At 38.9% G+C, this 22,118-nt stretch overlaps 1 protein-coding gene across 1 annotated transcript in view; it reads left to right on the top strand.

Annotated features, from left to right (window-relative positions):
* Positions 1–22,118, top strand: part of LOC126195538 (actin-interacting protein 1) — a 177,767-nt gene that overhangs the window by 78,878 nt on the left and 76,771 nt on the right. The window contains exons 7-9 of the mRNA XM_049934165.1: positions 3,048–3,176; positions 13,048–13,152; positions 14,497–14,599. Coding sequence (XP_049790122.1) covers positions 3,048–3,176; positions 13,048–13,152; positions 14,497–14,599 — 337 coding nt within the window. The remainder of the gene's footprint in view (positions 1–3,047; positions 3,177–13,047; positions 13,153–14,496; positions 14,600–22,118) is intronic.

The raw sequence follows: 22,118 nt of genomic DNA, 5'->3' as shown, positions 1-22,118 counted from the left end.
GAAGGATGTAGGTTTCAGTAGGTACTGGGAGATGAAGAAGCTTGCACAGGATAGAGTAGCATGGAGAGCTGCATCATACCAGTCTCAGGACTGAAGACCACAACAGCAACATGATAAACTGCAGTATGCACGCAGTTCTTCCACGAAACCTGACTGAACAGTGTTATAAACACTGGTTGTGGGGATAACAAAAAGTTTTGTCTTTACGTCAGCAATGAATTTCTCTGTAGCATTGTCTATCACTAGCAGCTGCTCTACATGTTTACGTGATGTAAGCTTGGTAATTTTGCGACTTCCTATTCTGTACGATTTCTTGAACCTGCGTAGCCAGGCTGACCTAGCCTGGAAATTAGCAATGTTCATGTCAGATGCAGTTTGAAGGGCCCAGTCTCGCAGATCTGCATCAGTGAAGGTGCATAGCCTCTTAAGAGCAGTTCTAAATCTTTCAAACAGTTTTTCATTCATATGGTTTCAGGTTTCCGTTTGGCGCATATTTCTTAAGGCATGTAATTGATTCTTCCATTTATATAGGTCACACTCCTATTTTACGAAGTGAAAACGCCTTTCACATTGCGTAACTTAGTGTTTTTTCCCTCCTTCATTTAACCAATATTTCACTGCCTTCCCTTTGTCACAGAAATCTGTTGCAGAATGCGTTTTTTTTTTCTTCTTCAGAACTGTTACTGGCACAACTGATGTTGCCCAAACCACAATTCATGGAATTGTCACAATTACTTCGAGTTTATGTATCCACAGTTTCAAACAAAATGTCAGTATCATTCAAATGAATGGCCGGGAAATCAACTAACAAATGATGCATTTGTACGTACTCAGGAGAAGTAGGCGATTTTGACTGGAAATCATGTTCTTCATATTTATTCATTGCTAAATTGAGAACGGTAATTGGATTCAACATTACTGTGAAACTGGAAGGAAAAAAAAGGTACTATTAGCAGGCATTCCTTATGAAAGCACAATAAATATTAATTCAGCTTTATCTGTATTGTCAATACTTACCAATACTGGAAAAAGGAACTGATAATTTGTAATAGATTTTACTGGGGTGGCTAATTCGAGAGAATAGTAAGTTTGTACTGCAGTGTGAGAGAAACTTTCAGTGAACGGTAACCTGAAACGTCCTCTACAAATCATGATCTGATTGTGTCGTGTTTCCTGTGTATCGCCGTGCTCAGGTGTGCGCGCGTTGCGCGCGTGCGCCTAGTTGCGCATTCGCAGTTTCTACAGTGCCAGTAGGGGTGTCAATTTCTACTGTCGCCTGGCATGCTAAGAATTTGACAAATTTCAGCTTTTCTTAAAAAAGACTTGCAGTGCTTCTTAGCAGCTAAAATTTTTGACAGTGCATTTCTTTCGGTGTCTTCTTCCTGTGTAAAAATATTTCAGGATAGGTTTCAACATGTCTTCTTGGACCATTCTCTTGTCATTGCACCTGAGGCATCACATGTCCTGAAGTCATACACAATCACATCCAGCAGCTGAGTGGCATTGGTAATGATGCAGTTGGCAGTACATGCCCACTGCGTGCAGGATGATGAGTCCCATACAGCCGTGGCAAGTGAAAGTGCGTTCGTACAGGAAGCAAACCCCAGACCGGCGGCTGGATGGTGCAGACTGGTGGTGAGCACACAAGTGACTTGGTGGCTATAAGGGCATCAGGTTGAACCCTGGCCCGTCAAGTGGTGGCTGTGCCTCCTTGGCAGGCAGTCGTGTAAGGATGACTGCATGACAACTTTTATCACTCGCTGCTGGACACGTCTAGCCCGGCCAGATAGCCGGTATTTATTCATGCCTAGATGGGTTTGTTTTGATGTCGTGGAAGCAAAAGTTACATGTACCACATGCTGAAGTGTTCTTGGTTTTGGTAATCATCTGGGTGCTGACAGGCAGGCAGACAGCAATGCCTGGTTAATGCCATGGCACAGTGCTGAGTCAACATATTGCCATAAATGGCCCATTTCATAACATTGAGCCCATCTGCCTAGGGCATATTAGTACATTCATAAGAAATCTATACTACAAATTTGTCACTTTGTCAAAAGAAGACATTCAAGTTGTATACATTACTACCATTTTTGGTATTCCGTGTATATTACCATATAGCTAAAAAACCAGGTCTAGATGGTCTCTGCAATAGGTAATCTGCAGTTGTGTCATACCGATCAATAACATCTGAATACCCACAAGATGTTTTGTATTTCCTTCTAATCTGCTAGATGTACTACGTACCAATTGCTGCTTTGCAAGAGACAAGAAAATTTAGGTTTTGCATTAAATATTCAATGTGTGGCATATGATCATTATGAGTTATTTAATATTTTCGTTTTGGTGCACTGCATTCCATAGGTGAGGAAGTTCTATCAGATTGGGGACTGAGGCTACAGAGATTTAAAATAAGTTTGGTTTCAGTTGAAATAGCTTAGGATGTAGATCAGGTGGATGCAGGAAACGTGATGACAATGTGTATTCACAAAGAATTGTGTAGCAGTAGAAGAGAATCCAGTTTTGTAGCACAGTAGAAAATGTGTGTTCATTTAGTCATTTGAAGAAGGTAATGAGGTGAAGACTTAGTCATTGCAACATAATTACAGATTTGGACATTCTAAAAACAACTGTGTAACTTACTGACACTTCTCTGACTGTGTTAAAAGATTTTCCAACAAGCATGGTAATTTGGACATGAAATTACTTTCATTTGATATAAAAATGGCAACTTTAAAAACTGTGTAATTTCAACTGCTCCACAGTTTGAAAGAATATTGAGAAATAGAAATGATTTTCATTCCTTTGCTTCAAAAATTAACTCACATTGGCATTTTTTTTTTAAATTGGCAGATATTATAAAATAAGAGACTTGTGAGGAATTATCATTTCCATTCTACCGTAAATAAAAACACTTTGGTTAGCTTCTCTGCACCTTCTATATCTTTTGAAATCTTTGTGTAATCTGTGTTTGAAATATTGAGTGTAATCTTCTTTATTTATTTATTTATTTATTTATTTTTTTTTGGTGAATGTGTGTGTTTTTAAAGGTTGCTTGGAAACCTGATGGGAAACAGCTACTGACAGCATCTGGAGACAAGACATGCAAACTGTGGGATGTAGAAACCAGAACTGTTGTCTCTGAGTTTGTAATGGGCACCCAAGTTGAAGATCAACAGGTAAACTGTTTTGAAAAAAGTCAGTAGCAATAAAATCACATTAATTGCACAGGGAGAGACAACCTCTAAGTTTTATACAAAATTTTCTATTTGTTTTTTCTTCTTTTTTATTTAAGGTTATAAAGTCAGAAACAACATCGTTCAAGCCAATGGTACAGTAACATATGTCAACACTTGTGTGGAACACTCTTAAAAAAGTGAATTATGCAGTATTATGACTTTGCCTCAAGTACTTATTTAAAAACAGCTTCAAAATGAAATGAAGTAGGATGCAGATTATTAAATTTTTGGTTCAGATTATGCAATCTATGAAGTACACTCTGTCTTTAACGAACTATCGATTTTATTGATATTTTTAGCACTTCATTCTTAGTATTAACAAAACCGAACAGTCTTTTTTAAAAACTGGATTCAACATTGTTACTACTAAGATGACTCTTGGGATGAGCACGATTTATGCGACTAAGGTTAATAATACAGGATGTCCCAAAAAGAATGACCCGATTTTAACTTGTAATAATATTGAGACAAATGTCACTAGGCAACTGAAACAGCACTAGATGTAATCGGCATGGTCTAGAGTTTCAGAAAAAATCCGCTGGATGTCGCTAAGAGTGCTGACCTGGAGCGTGGACATGGAAGATGACACTTATGTCACAGTTGATATACAGCGATGAGTCAACTTTCCATATTAGCGGTAAGGTTCACCATCATAATGTGCGTATATGGGGGCTCGAAAATCCTCGTGAAACAATTGAACACGAATGTGATTCACCAAAAGTGAGTGTTTTTGTGCTGTTTCGCAAAGCAAGGTTTATGGACCCTACTTTTTTGAGGAAGAAACTGTAACAGGACAATCATATCTTGCAATGCTATGAAACTGATTATTCCCAGAACTTGACTCTGACAATTTCATCTGTCAGTAAGATGGAGCACCACTGCACTGGCACAACAATGTGCGCAGTTTCCTTTATGCCATTATGCCTCAACGTTGGATAGGGCGTACAGCACCGCGAGACCAGGCTGTACACACTTGGCCTCCTAGGTCCCCTGACTTAACACCATGTGATTTCATCCTGTGGGGATACGTTAAACAATGTGTTTATGTTCCTCCCTTACCTCGTGACATTGATGAACTAAAAACCAGAATCAGGTGCTGTAGCTTCAGTGACAGAAGACATCTTACGCTCAGTTTGGGATGAATTCTGCTATCTGATAGATGTCGTCCGTACAGCCAGTGGAGGACATATTGAACATTTATGATGGATTTTTATAAACTTCCGTCTTTTCTGAGTAATTTAGTATGCAATTTGTTGGTGTTAAGCCCTTCTTCCTAATAAATAATTCTATTTAAAATCGGGTTATTCTTTTTGGGACACCCTGTACATTTGTACCTATCAGTTCCCGTGCATGAATCAGTAATAATTTTTTCAAACATTAACCTCACATACAGTATAATCATATAAATAATGAAAAACTATATACATTTATAAACAGGCAGTAATTAAAGGCAATTTCTGTGTTAATGGCACAAAGTGTTCATGTTACAGAGTGCTCTCAATCACCTGCTGTAAGGTGGGTTCTAGATTACTAATTACATCTCCTAAGACAGTGGTATCCCTACTCACAAAGCTGTAAATGTCCTATAAAAGTCTGTCAACATTAACATGAAATATTGCACTTTCCTTGGATTTGTGCAATAGTATTGAGCCAGTGTGGCCTTTATTGCAAGACTTCCTTTCTTTCTATTATTGAAGCCTTATTGATAATAAATTAAGGATTTATAAACATCGGTCCTCAGAAGGATTCAATCATTTTATTAAAGCCAAAGGTCACCTTATACGATACGAAATGGTTGGTTGTATTACTTTGCTCTTGTTTATTTTTTGGAGACCTCACTTTTTTGACTGGTTCACGGTGGCCCATCACAAATAACACTCTTGCGCCAATATCTGCATCTCAGAGTAGCACTTCTCTCCTATATCTACAGTTATTTGGTGGATGTATTCCAATATCTGTCTTCCCTACACTTTTATCATCTGCAACTCCCTGTATTACTGTGGAAGTTATTCCTTGATGTTTTAACATGTCCCACCATCCTCTCTTCTTCTTCTTCTTGTCAGTGTTTTCCATATTTTCCTTTCTTCACCAATTCTTTGAAGAACCTCCTCATTCCATATCATACGGGTCCACCTAATTTTCAACATCCTTCTGTAGCACCATATCCCAAATGCTTATATTTTCTTCTTTTCTGGTTTTCTCACAGCCCATGACTCACTTCCATACAATGATGTGCTCCATGTATACACACTCAGAAATTTCTTCCTCAGACAAGGCCAATGTTTAATACTAACAGAACTTTCTTGGGCAAGAATGCCTTCTTTGGCTGTGCTAAGCTGATTTTAATGTACTCCTTGATTCATCTGTCATGTGATATTTTGCTTCCAAGGTAGCAGAACTTCTTAACTTTATTTTGTGTTCATAAATTTTGATTAGTGTATTGCTAATCTCATTTCTGCTGCTCCTCATTACTTAAGTCTTTCTTCGGTTTACTCTCAAATCATATTTGATCTCATAACACTATTCATTTCTTCAAAAGCTCCTGTATTCTTCTTCAATTTCACTGGGGATAGCAATGTCACCAAGGAATCTGACACCCTTTCATCCTGAATTTTAATCCCACTGTTGAACTTCTTTTTTTTACTGACATCATTGCTTCTTTGATGTTTGGATTGAATAGTCTTCTTTTCTCTCTTGTGCCCTTTTTGAACTGAACACTTCATTCTTGGTCTTATATTCTTACTCTCCCCACATACATTTTTTACATATAGCTTAGTCCAATTTTTCTTAGAATTTTGATCTTACATCATTTTACGTTGTTGAACACCTTTTCTAGGTCTCAATTGTGAACATATTTTGACTTTTCTTTAAGTTGTTTCTATTGTCATGTGCAATGTCAGAACTGCCTCTCCACTACATGTACATGTACATGAAAGCGAAACTTATCATCTAACAGATTCTCAATTTTCTTTTCCATTCACTCCTACCTCTTGAAACCAAACTGATAAAACTTTCAAACATAAATTCAGTGTTAAGCCGTGCAGGTTAGTTGTGGACACTGAAAAGCAACAGTACAGTGATGTCCGATTCATATTTGTATGTCTGTATGTATTGGTGCCATATATACAGGGTGAGTCACCTAACATTACTGCTGGATATATTTCGTAAACCACATCAAATACTGCCGAACCGATTCCACAGGCCGATCGTGAGGAGAGGGGCTAGTGTAATTGTTTAATACAAACAATACAAAAATGCACGGAAGTATGTTTTTTAAGACAAATCTACGTTTTTTTTAAATGGAACCAAGTTAGTTTTGTTAGCACATCTGAACATATAAACAAATACATAATCAGTGCTGTTTGTTGCATTGTAAAATGTTAATTACATCCGGAGATATTGTAACCTAAAGTTGACGCTTGAAACCTCCGACGTCACAGTTACGGGCCACGGGCGTTTCATAGGACGTGGAGGACGCATAAATTGGCCAGCCCGTTCTCCTATCTTACACCTCTGGACTTCTTTCTGTGGGGTATGTTAAAGGAGAATGTGTACCGTGATGTGCCTACAACCCCAGAGGATATGAAACAACGTATTGTGGCAGCCTGCGGCGACATTACACCAGATGTACTGCAGCGTGTACGACATTCATTACGCCAGAGATTGCAATTGTGTGCAGCAAATGATAGCCACCACATTGAACATCTATTGGCCTGACATGCCAGGACACACACTATTCCACTCCGTAATTGAAAACGGAAACCACCCTCAACCCTCATGGTAATGTACATGTGCGTCAGTGAAAAAGACCAATAAAAAGGTGTTAGCATGTGGATGTAATGTGCTGTTCCAGTCTCTTCTGTACCTAAGGTCCATCACCTTTCCCTTTGGATCCCTACGTAATTCGGTGCTCTCAGATACACACGATCGAACAGCGGAGGAGTGGTACTCAAGCGTCAACTTTAGGTTACAATATCTCCGGATGTAATTAACATTTTACAATGCAACAAACGGCACTGATTACGTATTTGTTTATATGTTCAGATGTGCTAACAAAACTAATGGGGTTCCATTTAAAAAAACGTAGGTTTGTGTTAAAAAACATACTTCCGTGCATTTTTGTATGGTTTGTATTAAACAGTTACACTAGCCTCTCTCCTCACGTTCGGTCTGTGGAATCGATTTGTCAGTATTTGATGTGGTTTACGAAATATATCCAGCGGTAATGTTAGGTGACTCACCCTGCAGTTGTGCTGCTTTCATGATCTGCAATATGGATTTAACCAGAACATATTTTTGTTCATAATTTAAGGTCAAGGTTCTTCTTGTGTCCTCACAGAACTAATTCCGTTAGTTACTATTGCTGTAAAAATTATTTTATAAGGTACACTGAGTGTTGTCCTCAAACACATGGCCCACTAAAACTGTGTATTATTATTAATGCTTCATGCATCAAAAACTTCACTGTAACAAAAAAAAAAAGACAGATTGAAGTATCATGAATAGTAGTTAGAAACCAATGTGTTGCTTTTCATTGGCTGTTTATTTTGCACTGTCAATTTAATACAATTTATAAAGAAAATTCTAAGTTGATATTCAAAGCTCCAATTCAAAATTTTTCACATTAGCATCTAAATAGGTTGTTTGATAAAGTTTTTAAAAATATATTGGTAATGTTGCAAGAGCTGAACTGGATGTTTTAATCTTAACGTTTTTTCCCCCTTCTGAGAATATCTCCTTTCTTGCTATGTTTAGTAGTGCTTGTAAGTATGTATGTATCTAAGTAGGTTATAATTTCAGTGAAAAATAACTTCAAGCTGTTAAGTTATTCCTGAAACTAGAGGGATAAAATGTATCCACAATTTTCACGTAAATAATATAATATTATGGAAAGAACAGATTGCTACTCACCATATAGAGGAGACGATGATTCGCAGGCACACACAACAAAAGACTACTACACAAGTGAGCTTTCAGCCTAAAGCTCTTATTCTAATGTAGAGCAAGCACACCGTATGCACACATGACCACCAATTCCATCAGCTTGGGCTGGAATGCACTTACAATGTGGGATGCAAGCAGCAATCTGGAGGATGCAGGCTAGGGGAAGGAGAAGATATTAGTGTACAGATGGGGAGGGGATTGTGTGTGGGGACTAGAATGCCAATAGGTGCAGCATCAGAAGGTCATGGGTCAGAAAGGTAGAGAAAAAAGGAACAAGAAAGGAGAGGAGTGGGGAAAGATGGATGGATGCATTGGCAGAGGGTGGGAGACAAGAATGGGGAAGAGATGACAGGGCAGAGAGGTTGGAAACTGTTGGGTGGAGGGTATGGGAACAGTATGTTGCTGTAGGTTGAGGCCAGGATAATTATGGGATTGGAGAATGCATTGTAAGAAAAACTCTAATCTTTACCATTCAGAAAAGCTGGGTAGGGAGGCAGCCATTGTAATCAAGTGTGTTATGTTCAGCTGTATGTTGTGCCATAGGGTCGTCTGCTTTGTTCTTGGCCACAGTTTGGCAGTGACCGTTCCTCATTGTGGACAGCTGGTTGGTAGTCACACCAGTATAACAAGCTGTGCAGTGATTGCATCAGAGCTGGTAAATGATATGGCTGGTTTCACAGGTGGTGTGGATACTGATGGGGTAGGATAAACCTGTGACAGGACTGGAATAGAAAGTGCTGGGTGAGTGGACTGGGCAGGTCTTGCACTTGGCAGGTCTTGCACTTGGCAATTTCACAGGGATATTATCCTTGTGGCGTGGGCCCCACCACCTGTGGAAGCAACCATGTCATTTACTGGCTCTGCAGCTTTTTATATGGTATGAGTCCCAACCAGCTGCCCACCAGTATGAATGGCCACCACCGAACTGTCGCAAAGATAAAAGTGGACCAACTAATGGCACAACAGGTAGCTGCACATAACTTGCTTGATTTCAGTGGCTGCTTTACTACCTGAGCCATCTGAATCATCCGCTCCACCACCAGATTTTCTGAAATGTGGAGATTGGAGTTATCTCTACAATACATTCTCCACTCCCATAATTATCCCGGCCTGGCCCTATGGTAACATGTTACCCCACACTCTCCATCCATCAGTTTGCACCACCTCTGCCCTGTCATCTTCTCCCTATTCTCATCTTCCACCCTCTTTGTTTGCTGCCCTCTGCCAACGCAGTCATTTTTACCTACTCCTCTCATTTTTCACTCCTTTTCTTCCCCACCTCTCTTCCCCACAACCATCTGACACTGCACCTGTTGGCATTGCAGTCCCTACACACTCTGCCAGAAAGTGTTTGTCTCCCCCCCCCCCCCCCCCCACTTATACACTACTATCCCTTCCCCTTCCCCACTCCCTCCAGATTGCTGCTTGCATACCATGTGATAGCTGCAATCCGGCCTGAGCTGCCAGAATTGGCAGTCATGTGTGCGTGGGGTGTGCTTGTGTGTGTGTGTGTGTGTGTGTGTGTGTGTGTGTGTGTGTGTTTGCTGAAGAAGGCTGTGGAGCGAAAGCCTTATGTAAATGTATTTCATCTGCACCTGTCTGCAACTTAATGTACCTTCTTCACGGTGTGTAGCAGATTACCTTTTCCTGCATTGTTGGTATTCCTATCTGAAGTTTCCATTGTTTGTTTTTTGCCAAACGGCTTTCTTCCATCCTACAATCCTGTGATGTTTTCCTTTGTTACTCTTCTCTGTGGCATTACTCCTCTGTGTCCCTTCTTTCCTGTGTTTATTCACCACCTTCCAAACTGAATCTGCTTCCAAGTTTCACTGTATCAACAATCGTCCGCATATAACACAGGCTTCATGACTGCGCAGATTGTTGATGCAGCACCTGATGCCCCATATTCTTTCCTCTGGTAGTTATAATTGTGTATTTTAATGTGGTTTCACACACTCTTTCGTATTTTTACATATCAGTGCATATTCGTACATATCTGTGCATATTTTTATGTACCACTTATTTTTGCATATTTTTATGTACCTGTGTGAGTTTTTTTATGCATTTTTTCTGTTATCCAACTCCTTTTCTGTTACCAGTCTCCTCTCAAAAAGATCAACACCTATTTTACCCATTTCTGCAGCATTCCTGCTTCCTTTATACTATTCCTGCCACAATGGACCCTGCTCCATCTTTCTGCACCAGTTCAGAAAAGTGTCTCTTTCCCTAGCTAAAACCCAGTCCCACGTCCTGTTTCCCAAATGCTGCCTAAACCACGGAATCCCCCAAATGGCCTAACCATAAAGATTACTTTTTCTGGATTGCGCCCCTCCTTTCACAATGACTTCCACCTTTTCAGATTCAGCTAATCCCTGGCCCTCACAAAACTGGTACTATAGAAACACATGTCCTTGGCACAGGCATCCTAGAACCACCTCCCCTCACTCTGCAAGATACTACTACTGTGAAATCCCTACTCAATTCATTACATCTCTTAAATTGAATCCCTTGCTCTCCAGCACCTGGAGGAGGATTCCAAACACCACCTCCATGAAAGGTGACACCCTAATGCCGCCTCTGGGCACCACTACACAACTCCTATCCTACCCACAAAGTTCCTCCTCGTCCATTCCTCATAGCACGTAAACCCTGTCTAGCTGATCTTTTCAACTTGCCACATCCCCCGAAATTCCCTACCAGCTCTCCACTAAATCCAGAGCCAAAGCAGTTCTGTAACACTGTTGTTAATCTTTCCACCAAAACCTTCAGCTCCACAGAAGTTCGTCCTACCCAAAGGCCTCACCTATAGACCTACACCCAGATTTATCCATGCTGTGTGTGTGTGTGTGTGTGTGTGTGTGTGTGTGTGTGTGTGTGTTTCTACATTAGAATGAGAATTTGCGTGTATAGCTGTCAATTTCTTGTGCCCACTTGTGACTCAACACCTCCTCTATACGGTGAGTTGCAGTCTATTCTTTTCCTAATGTTGTCATTATTCCTTTCCTGGTTTTTCCATTGTTTAACATAAATTAGAAATATTTTACACACAAAAAACTTTTTTCAAAGCAACCTATAATTTCTATGAGTTGCACTGTATTTACCTGTTCTTTGTCTTAAACTGTTTCATGCAAGGAAGGAAATTGTTAAATATTAGTGCAAGAAATCTGTCCATTAAAAATAATAAGATGACCCTATATATAGCAAATGCACACTAGCAAAGCAAATAAATATGTGTAGCAAATTCATAGTGAATATTGTAAGTTTCTAGTGCATTGTAATAAAATCAAGCATTTGTGCGAGTAATAAATATTTGTATATCTAAAACCAAAGATGATGTGACTTACCAAACGAAAGCGCTGGCAGGTCGATAGACACACAAACAAACACAAACATACACACAAAATTCAAGCTTTTGCAACAAACTGTTGCCTCATCAGGAAAGAGGGAAGGAGAGGGAAAGACGAAAGGATGTGGGTTTTAAGGGAGAGGGTAAGGAGTCATTCCAATCCCGGGAGCGGAAGGACTTACCTTAGGGGGGAAAAAGGACGGGTATACACTCGCACACACACACATATTCATCCACACATATACAGACACAAGCAGACATATTTAAAGACAAAGAGTTTGGACAGAGATGTCAGTCGAGGCAGAAGTGCAGAGGCAAAGATGTTGTTGAATGACAGGTAAGGTACGAGTGGCGGCAACTTGAAATTAGCGGAGATTGAGGCCTGGTGGGTAACGGGAAGAGAGGATATATTGAAGAGCAAGTTCCCATCTCCGGAGTTCAGATAGGTTGGTGTTGGTGGGAAGTATCCAGATAACCCGGATGGTGTAACACTGTGCCAAGATGTGCTGGCCGTGCACCAAGGCATGTTTAGCCACAGGTGATCCTCATTACCAACAAACACTGTCTGCCTGTGTCCATTCATGCGAATGGACAGTTTGTTGCTGGTCATTCCCACATAGAATGCATCACAGTGTGAAAGCACCCACGTGATTTACCAACTGACCTGCCTACACTGTGATGCATTCTATGTGGGAATGACCAGCAACAAACTGTCCATTCGCATGAATGGACACAGGCAGACAGTGTTTGTTGGTAATGAGGATCACCTGTGGCTAAACATGCCTTGGTGCACGGCCAGCACATCTTGGCACAGTGTTACACCGTCCGGGTTATCTGGATACTTCCCACCAACACCAACCTATCCGAACTCCGGAGATGGGAACTTGCTCTTCAATATATGCTCTCTTCCCGTTACCCACCAGGCCTCAATCTCCGGTAATTTCAAGTTGCCGCCACTCGTACCTTACCTGTCATTCAACAACATCTTTGCCTCTGCACTTCTGCCTCGACTGACATCTCTGCCCAAACTCTTTGTCTTTAAATATGTCTGCTTGTGTCTGTATATGTGTGGATGAATATGTGTGTGTGTGCGCGAGTGTATACCCGTCCTTTTTTCCCCCTAAGGTAAGTCTTTCCGCTCCCGGGATTGGAATGACTCCTTACCCTCTCCCTTAAAACCCACATCCTTTCGTCTTTCCCTCTCCTTCCCTCTTTCCTGATGAGGCAACAGTTTGTTGCAAAAGCTTGAATTTTGTGTGTATGTTTGTGTTTGTTTGTGTGTCTATCGACCTGCCAGCGCTTTCGTTTGGTAAGTCACATCATCTTTGTTTTTAGATATATTTTTCCCACGTGGAATGTTTCCCTCTATTATATTAATAAATATTTGTTGTTGATTATGGAAAGACAGGGGACTGATAACCTAAGATGTTAAGTCCCATAGTGCTCAGATCCATTATGAAAAAAAAAATTCATTGGATTTTACCAGGTGACGTACTGATATAACTAAGATTCTTGTTTCAGGTATCTTGTTTGTGGCAAGGACAGTACCTTCTGACTGTTTCCCTTAGTGGATTCATTACTTATTTGGATGTCAACAACCCTGAAAAGCCCATAAGAGTGATAAAGGTAGCTTTTAAAAATTTTGTATTACAGTAATTCTTTTAGATAATGTTTTTTTACTGCTATTGCTTTTTGCGAAAGCTGTGTCCTTGTTCATTATTGCCTCATGTTTGATCTGCACTAAGAAAGTTTTTGTTTGCTGTACAACAAATACTTTAGAACACATTTTTAATTGTCTATTTCTTTGCATTGATTTTGATAAGCTGTGACCACTTTCTCCAGCTGTCAGTGTTTGTCCATCATTTCAACCTTCATTGCAAGTATTGTTTTTTTAAGTTTTGGTTTATCATAAAACCATGGTCTTCTTGAATTTTCTTCCTGGATGGAATTCCTGACATGTTTGTAATTTTATTTTATCTCAATCCTTTATCAATCCTTTGTTACTAAATTATTACCTAAAAATTGATGTGAACACTACAAGGCACTATTAGGCATGGGTATTTGTTGGAGGTGATATGTCATTGCCTTTCTCAAACCTGTGAATTGAATTACCCATCCAGATAAATGAGACCTAAAGCCTAACATGGAAAAGTGTGAGGTCATCCACACGAGTGCTAAAAGGAATTCGTTAAACTTCGGTTACACAATAAGTCAGTCTAATCTAAAAGCCGTAAATTCAACTAAATACCTAGGTATTACAATTACGAACGACTTAAATTCGAAGGAACACATAGAAAATATTGTGGGGAAGGCTAACCAAAGACTGCATTTAATTGGCAGGACACTTAGAAAATGTAACATGCCTACTAAGGAGACTGCCTTCGCTATGCTTGTCCGTCCTCTTTTTAGAATACTGCTGCGCAGTGTGGGATCCTTACCAGATAGGACTGACGGAGTACATCGAAAAAGTTCAAAATATGTGAGAGAGTGTCACAGAAATGATACAGGATTTGGCCTGGAAAGCATTAAAAGAAAGGCATTTTTCGTTGCGACGGAATCTTCTCACGAAATTCCAATCACCAACCTTCTCCTCCGAATGCGAAAATATTTTGTTGATACAGGCCTACATAGGGAGGAACGATCACCATGATAAAATAAGGGAAATCAGAGCTCGTATGGAAAGAAATAGGTGTTCATTCTTTCCACGGGCTATATGAGATTGTAAACAGAGCATTGACAACTTTGAAATAAACAATAAATCTTTAAAAAAAATTTAGGAACAACTGGGAATCAAACTTTGAACTTTTCTCTTTTTATTATTATTATTATTATTATTACTATTATTACTAGATTTTGAGTTTTAATTCTTGAATTTGTCATTAGTTGCTGGTCAGCATTTTTAAATGTTAAGGCACAGTTTGCTTTAGGAAAATACTGATTACATCTTATCGCATGCTTCTATAATTTTAGGGACACAATAAGCCTATTACAGTTCTTGCTTTGAGTCCAGACAAGAAGACTGTTTACACTGGTTCACATGATGGTTTTATTACTAGCTGGGATTCTAAAACAGGTAAACAATTCCTACTTATTATACATAGATTAAAGTTTGAGACTGATGTGTTATTGATCATAATAAAAAAAACACCTTGAAATGTGTCTCTAGTAAATGTGTGTTGTTAGGTCTCTACGTGTTGAAGTGCTCTGCCATATTTAACTATTATTTTATATACTGTGTCATCTTGAAACACAGAAATTGTGGAAATCTTACACTGATGAGCCAAAACATTGTGACCACCTACTTAATAACTTGTTTGTCTATCTTCAGAACTAAATACATCACTGGTTCTACATATCAGGAGCCCGACACTTTGTTAGTAGGTTTATGGAGGTATGTGACATTATCTATGACTGAAAAGTAAAGACAGTAATATCTATGAGTGAACTATAATGTCATTGGTGAAAGCCAACGGGTTGTATCCCATTCTTCAGTTGCCCCATAACCTTCTTAGTACCATGTTTGTGCGTCTTTGGAATGAAATAAATCATTGATTCTGTGTATCAGGGATCCCACAGTTTGTTGGGAGGTATGTGGATGTCTATGGACAGGTTGTGCAATTTGTGTAAATATCGGGCTGCTGATTTGTGTACATGGTTGATGGTGCCCAGTAGTGACCCAGATGGGTTCCATAGGATTTATATCAGCTGACTTTGGCTGCCAAGACATCAATGTGAGTTCACTATAATGCTACTCCAACCACTGTAGCAGGATTCTGGCTCAGAGACACGACAGTTATATTGCTGACAGAGGACATTGCCATCAGGGAAGACATTAAGCATGTAGGGGGACACAGGTAGTTAGCAGATTCAGCATGTCTTTGATTACAACCACAGGTCTCATGCAAGTGCAGGAGAATATCTCCCATAGCATAATAGCGCTCCCACCAACCTTTGTCTGTGGTGCACTGCAAGTTTTGAGCTACTCTTGCCTGGATGGCAGTGTTTATGGAGATGACCATCAACCTAGTGTAGCAAAAATGTGATTTACCTTAATCCTGATGGTCCCTTGCCCACAGCAGTCATAATTGACAATGTTGTTAGGTCAGCAGTGGACACACAGGGTGGTCTGCTTTGGAGGTCCATGTTCAACAACGTACGATGAACAGTGTGCTCCGAAACACTTCTACTTGCACCAGCATTGTGCTCTTTCAGCAGAATTGCCACATACCACAATCTACTGCACTTTCAGGGCAGCCAAGCCTATGAACCGCAAGTTCTATGAAAAGTCGTGGATATCCAACCATTTAACGTCTAGTGGTAGTTTCACTGTCCTCTGACCCCTTTCTGTAGATGTTGACAATAGTAGCTCATGAATATCAGACCAGTTTTGCTTTTCGAGATACTTGTTCACAGACTCTATGTAACAATCTGCCCTTTGCCAAAGTCACTTACATTCATGGATTTCTCCATTTGCATTCCATATCTTCACTAGGGTGATGCCCCATCCATGCTTGTCCACTCACATACTTATGTTACCACATCATGTGCCCACAATGCCACCAGATGGCATTCTTTGTCGTGCCGAACAGTGGTCTTAATGTTCTGGCTCATCAGTGTATATATAGTATATGAAGTGATGCAGTCACTAGTGGGGAGAAATTTACTAAATGTACAAAATATGCATTACAGTTGGATTGTAATTTCACTAGTGCAGTTAGAGAGCAGAAAAGAATGAAAACCAATATGAGACACTGAGACTACAGTTATGCAAAAAACAATTAACAAAAAGGTGATAATATTATTTATATCAGGCTGTGCGGTTTTCCCCCAAATATAAGAGGTATGAAGCAGCTGATAGGTATGTAGAAAGGACAAAGAGTTGCTTAACGTAAGGCCAAGGGCTGTGCAGTAGAGGTGACATACCTATGCAGAGAAATGTTGAAGGGGGAAAAACAGGAAAGTGTTGCTCCTAGAGTCCAATAATTAAAAGAGGATAATTACAATGGGCAAGTAGGAGGAGAGGAGTAGAAAAATCCCCTCTTCCCCCTCTCTCCCCTCTCTACATCACATATTCTCTGATAGCCAATGAGCATTCAGTAGTGTTCTCAGCGCTCTGCTGTGCTGCTGTGAACATCGTACTCAATGCAAATATTAAACATGATCATAGTGAGTAATGCAGTGATTTTTTTGTCGCAGCTGATGCTGGTGGAAAGTACAAAGTCTAACAAGCAAGTGAGAAACACATTTTACGGTATACAGAAAACATGTATGCGCTTACTGCAACCATCACATGGAACCAGCAACAATGCAATCCCCATCTGTGTCTTGAGCTACGTGAACTGCCATAGTTCATGGATCGGATTATATATTCTAATACTTTTGTTTCAGATACTTTAAGAGTAAAAAATGGTTAAAGATTTCTTGTCTTTCAGAAATACTAACTTTCTGTATTCTAGCCACACACATTACCATAGTTTGCTCATTAATGCCCCTCCCCATTCAAAGCGTTCTAAACAAAAAGGAATAAACTGCATATTTGTACTTAAAACTGAGCAAGGTGGTGCAGTGGTGAGCACATTGGACTCACATTGGGGAGGATGATGGTTCAAGCCCTCATCCAGCCTTCCTGATTTAGGTTTTCCATGATTCCCTAAATTACTTCAGGCAAATGCCAGGCGTGGCCAATTTCCTTCCCCGATCCGAGCTTGGGCCCTGTCTCTAATGACCTCAGTGTCGGCAGGATGTTAAACTAATCTCTATCTCCTCCTCCTCCTCCTCCTCCTCCTCCTCCTTTTTCACTTAAAACGTTAAACTCAATACAAAGTGAAATGACAAACTGAGTGGGGCTCAAAAATCTGTGACTGCACAGATTCACATTTAAAATTATGTCCATCATACAGATGCAAGAATTCTCCCTCACCCTAACCAAGATTATTCATTACATTATACGTAAAAAAAAATCTTATTGATGTCGATTCAACAGCTGTTTACTACAAAATAACCTACATACTTTCTTTCATAAATTGCTGTTTATCTGATTTCAGAGCTCAGTAAGTGAAATATGAGCAACATCTCATTGAGATACTTGATACCATTTTCTTAATACAGTATAACCCCGCTTTTATGTTCCTGGAATTGATCTTTTCCCACCATGTACGACATTTTATACTGTTCTTGTCAAATTTCCTATGTCCACAGTGTTAATTTGCACACGATTTTGGGTCAACATATTTATAATTTTCCTGCAATTTATGCATTACGAAAAAGTTTTCATGGACAGAAAAAAATGATGCAGGCATGATGTTGGCCACCCAGTAGTGTTTATAAATAGTACATGGTTAAGTTTCTCTACACCAATGGTTAAGTTTCTCTACACCAGAGTGGTTATACTCAGTGGATTTGAACTGCTAAACATGTACAGTTGGAAAAATTCATGCCATATCTCCTGCCACTGCCAAGCTCTACTTGGCATTGTGGCTGATGGAAGTAACTAGGTTAATTCAAATAAATATATTATGACTGATCACAACAACCATTTCCAAACTGTCTCTTCTGCACAAACGCATTTTTGTGATTGTTGTGATCATCATGTTACCTTTGTTGAACCATATTTGGTGTGTTTCGGCATTTGGCCACTTGTAATGTTAGTTGACACCACATTCATTTTTGCGTTGCTGAAATACTTTTACTTTTTAGTATAAACACAGCACTGGTTACATGATTGTTTCATGATGAGCAAAACGGGTTTCGAGAATTTATTCTCGTTGTCAAGTGCAGTATTTACTTATATCATTTTTTCTTCGATGTTACACAAACAATGTGAGGGATAATTTGCCTGTGTGTGTAGTTTTATACATCGCTGATGAGGCACAGTACCTGATAACTTCAGAAAGACGACTACAGGAGAGACACAGAGCAGCACAAAATACGTATCAACATATTTACACTTGACAACGGGAAAAAATTGTCAAAACATGCCATTCTAAGCATGAAAAAAGTACATAACTAGTGCAGTATTTCAATATTTGAATAACTAATGACAGCTGCAGGCTTTTGAAGACATAGATTATGACGTATGAAATTGAGTCAAATGTTCCTATTTCCCAGACAGTTATCAGTTCATCACATCAGCAATTTTTATTAGATAATAAACCCTTATTAGATAATAAACAAGTCTGTGACAAGTCTTTTGAAGCCTGTTATGTACATATATCACACATAAAGTGTGAAAATGCAAGGGGGTATCCTATACATAACTTTTACAGCTTAAAACATTATTATTTCTCTCATTTTACATTTTCTCGCATTTTACTCTCTCTCTCTCTCTCTCTCTCTCTCTCTCTCTCTCTTTCTTTCTTTCTTTCTTTCTTTTTTTTTTTTTTAAAGACCCTTGAAAAGTGCAAAAGTGGGGTTTCACTGTAGTTACATTATATGGCCTTCATTTCATTTTAAATATTAGACAAGTTTTCTCCTCCTGGAAAACAGGTTCTTACATTAAGCCAGTAAAGAAGACAAATCATCTTCAGTCACTGTTATTTTTTATTTTTGCTTGACTGAGCATGGTTCCACTATATGTTACTAACAGGAAATATTGCAACACTCAGTAACTCATGTGCAGCATTAATGTAGCTTCACAGTACAAGTTCTCATTGTGTTACATCTCCTGTGTTTTGAGAGGGGCTACCTATTTCACATGTGATTTCACATCACATAAAAAGAAGGGGAGGGGAGGGGGCAGGATTAAAGTAGATTGCTGTTTTATATGTAGTTTTGTTTTCAATTAAGTAGGAAGTGAAGGAGTTATAAATGTTTAGGATGCTTAGATTTACTGCTGTGTTTACCATTTAATTTATTTGTTCACAACACTTCCTTACATACCTTATTGTCAAGAACCATTTCTGAGGCAACACTTTTCCTTATAAAGCTCATGTAAAGAAATGGGTGCTTGCATAGATTTCAGCTGGTGCAGAAGCAAGGGGTTGAAATATGGGAAGAAGAGGGGGAAGGGAGGAGACAGGTGGAGACCAGGAGGTAGTAGAGTATGGGGACAGGTTGACTGTAGTAATGAAGGATATTTTGCTAAGAAACTTTCCCTGTTGCATTACTGGAAAGGTGTCGATGAAAGTACGGGGTGTGTGGGAAGAGCATTTAGACAGCATTGGTTGCATGATTTTGTCACATTCAGAAAATGTGGAAGTTAAACATCCAGGTTGAAAGAGAAGGAAAACGTTATGGGAGATAAATTTGAATATTTTTGTAAGTTGACCAGTAGATTTGATGGATTTCTTGAACTAAAGAAGGAACAGCGTGACACACATGTTAGGATATACCACTGCATATTGGTTGGAGTTATACAATAGTTCATTTAGAAGAGGACCTTTGTTGCTGTGACTTCGTAATTTAACATGTAGAAATATTAACAAACTATGTCCTGTTAGTAAAGAAGCCAAATCTTCTGACTTGATTAACTAGTTTGTTTTTGCAATTGCTACACACTTGCAAGTTACAACCCAGAGTGCATTTCGCTGATGAGTCAATTTTTAAGGTTTCCAATAAATTGCTAGTCTTCAGATGAAAGACTTAATAGAAATGGACCAGCAAGCATATATCCAGCTCTTTATTTAACTAAAGACAGAAATAAACATTCCAAACTAAACAGTTTCAGGGATATTCGTCATGACAAAATTTATATAATATACACTCCTAAATATTTTTCATGTCCAATTGCACTACTCAGCCAACTGATTCTGAGGGTCAAGGTGCCCGGTCATTGCTCCCACCACATTCCCTACACTCTCCCTTAAATTCTCACTCATAGTGTAAAATCAGATGTAGAGAGCCCTTTTCAGTTGTAAACAGTTACCAGATTTATATTCATAGTTGCTTGGGTAATTGCATAGTTCAGAAATCATTCAGCATTTCAGTGAAGCCAAGCTGAACGCAATGAGGATTGTTTGATTGGTACCGGTTGGGTACAGTTTTTGAGGTGTCAGATTGAAATTTCAGATCATTGCAGGCATCATGATTTCTTCAAACAGTAGAACAGTCATTTACAAGCTAATTAGAACAAACAATGATGTAAAAGTATGTTTTTATTGTAAACAAAATCATAATTTCCTGAGAGAATAGTTGAGGAGAGAGGGAGAACACAAGAGTATGTACTCCATGTGTGAAAGTAATTGCTCTGACAATGAAATAAAATTACTGTGAATGATTTGTAGATGAGAGATACTATTATATGAATCATTGTACGTACACTTACATGTACATCTAATAATAACTTTTAAAGAAAGGTAGGAAATTTAAAATTATTAAGAATAAAAACTAACTAATACAGTGAAGCTGTAATTGCAAAAATGTTTTGAACTTTAGTATTTGGCTACATATTGTAGGAAATGGATACTTATCAAGTCTCTCTCAAAAGTAAAAATTTACGAAAATGTCATAAGCTCCAGTGGAGTACTTCAATATCAATCAAAGTGCACGAACATAATGCTACTGTTCCTTTTATGTATGTTTCAGCTTCTTGCTGTTGAGGCTTATACCATCATAGTATGATAAAATTTTAATTATCTAAAACATGTATCAGAAACACAACTTAAAGTACAGTCCACAAATATTTGTGTATTTAGATACTTGTTCATAAGTTATGTCTAATTAAAATGTTAGCATGCACAAGCATTTCGGTGCTTTATTCGTTTGACACATTTTCTGAATCACTCGGTGTCAATCGACGCAGTATGATTATCCATTTTTGATGATTTTTGTAATATAAATGACAGGCTTCAGCAGAAAAAGTAAGAAATATTTTATTGTTTATGTAGCATTGTTACATTCAAAATTTACCTTGTTATCATAAGGGTAAGTTTAATGTGTTATATCCCTGTCAGTAATCAATCAGTACAGAGAACACATCATATAATTAACTCTATAGAGCTCAGTAACTAAGTGCTAGATCCCATTCTTCCATTGTTGTCAAGGTGATGAATTCACACTTGTTGTTCATGTTTGGCATAATTAATAAGATACTTAGCCAACCACAAATTCAGACATACAGCTTCTGAGACAAGTTCCCTGTTCATGTAATACATTTGAAATGACAAAATCATCATAAGCTTATCCTGCTGCACATGACCCATTTATCTGCCAAGAAAAACTGGGCAGAGATTCGTGATACATTATCCAGTCAGCTTAGATAGGAAAGAAATACAGAGGAATGTGCACAAACAGAAATTGTATGATTTAATAGCCAAGCAAGCATCTCAACTCGATTCACCATGTCCTCTCCAAATTCGTCAGTGGCCTGTTCTTATAAGTTCAAAAACAAATTATTGGTCACCCCTTTGAAAGAGCGTACTGGTTACATTGGAGTGGTGTAGAACTGGTACCAGGTGATTATGTGACCTTTCACTGCTGACTTAAGTCATGGCAGTGTGTGGAATCAGCTCAGTAAGATGGGTCAACAAGGAGATGTAACAGAATGACAGAAAGGAGCTGTTGTCTCTGGACATGCCTATGCACCAGTGTGAATGCAGTTGCCAGGTTTGTTAGTGTATCAACATACACTGTCCAACATATGTACACAGAGTGGT

Source organism: Schistocerca nitens, chromosome 1 (genome assembly GCF_023898315.1).
Source record: "Schistocerca nitens isolate TAMUIC-IGC-003100 chromosome 1, iqSchNite1.1, whole genome shotgun sequence".
Lineage (NCBI taxonomy): Eukaryota > Metazoa > Arthropoda > Insecta > Orthoptera > Acrididae > Schistocerca > Schistocerca nitens.
Note: the sequence above shows the minus strand (reverse complement) of the source record. Positions and strands in the feature narration are given on the sequence as shown.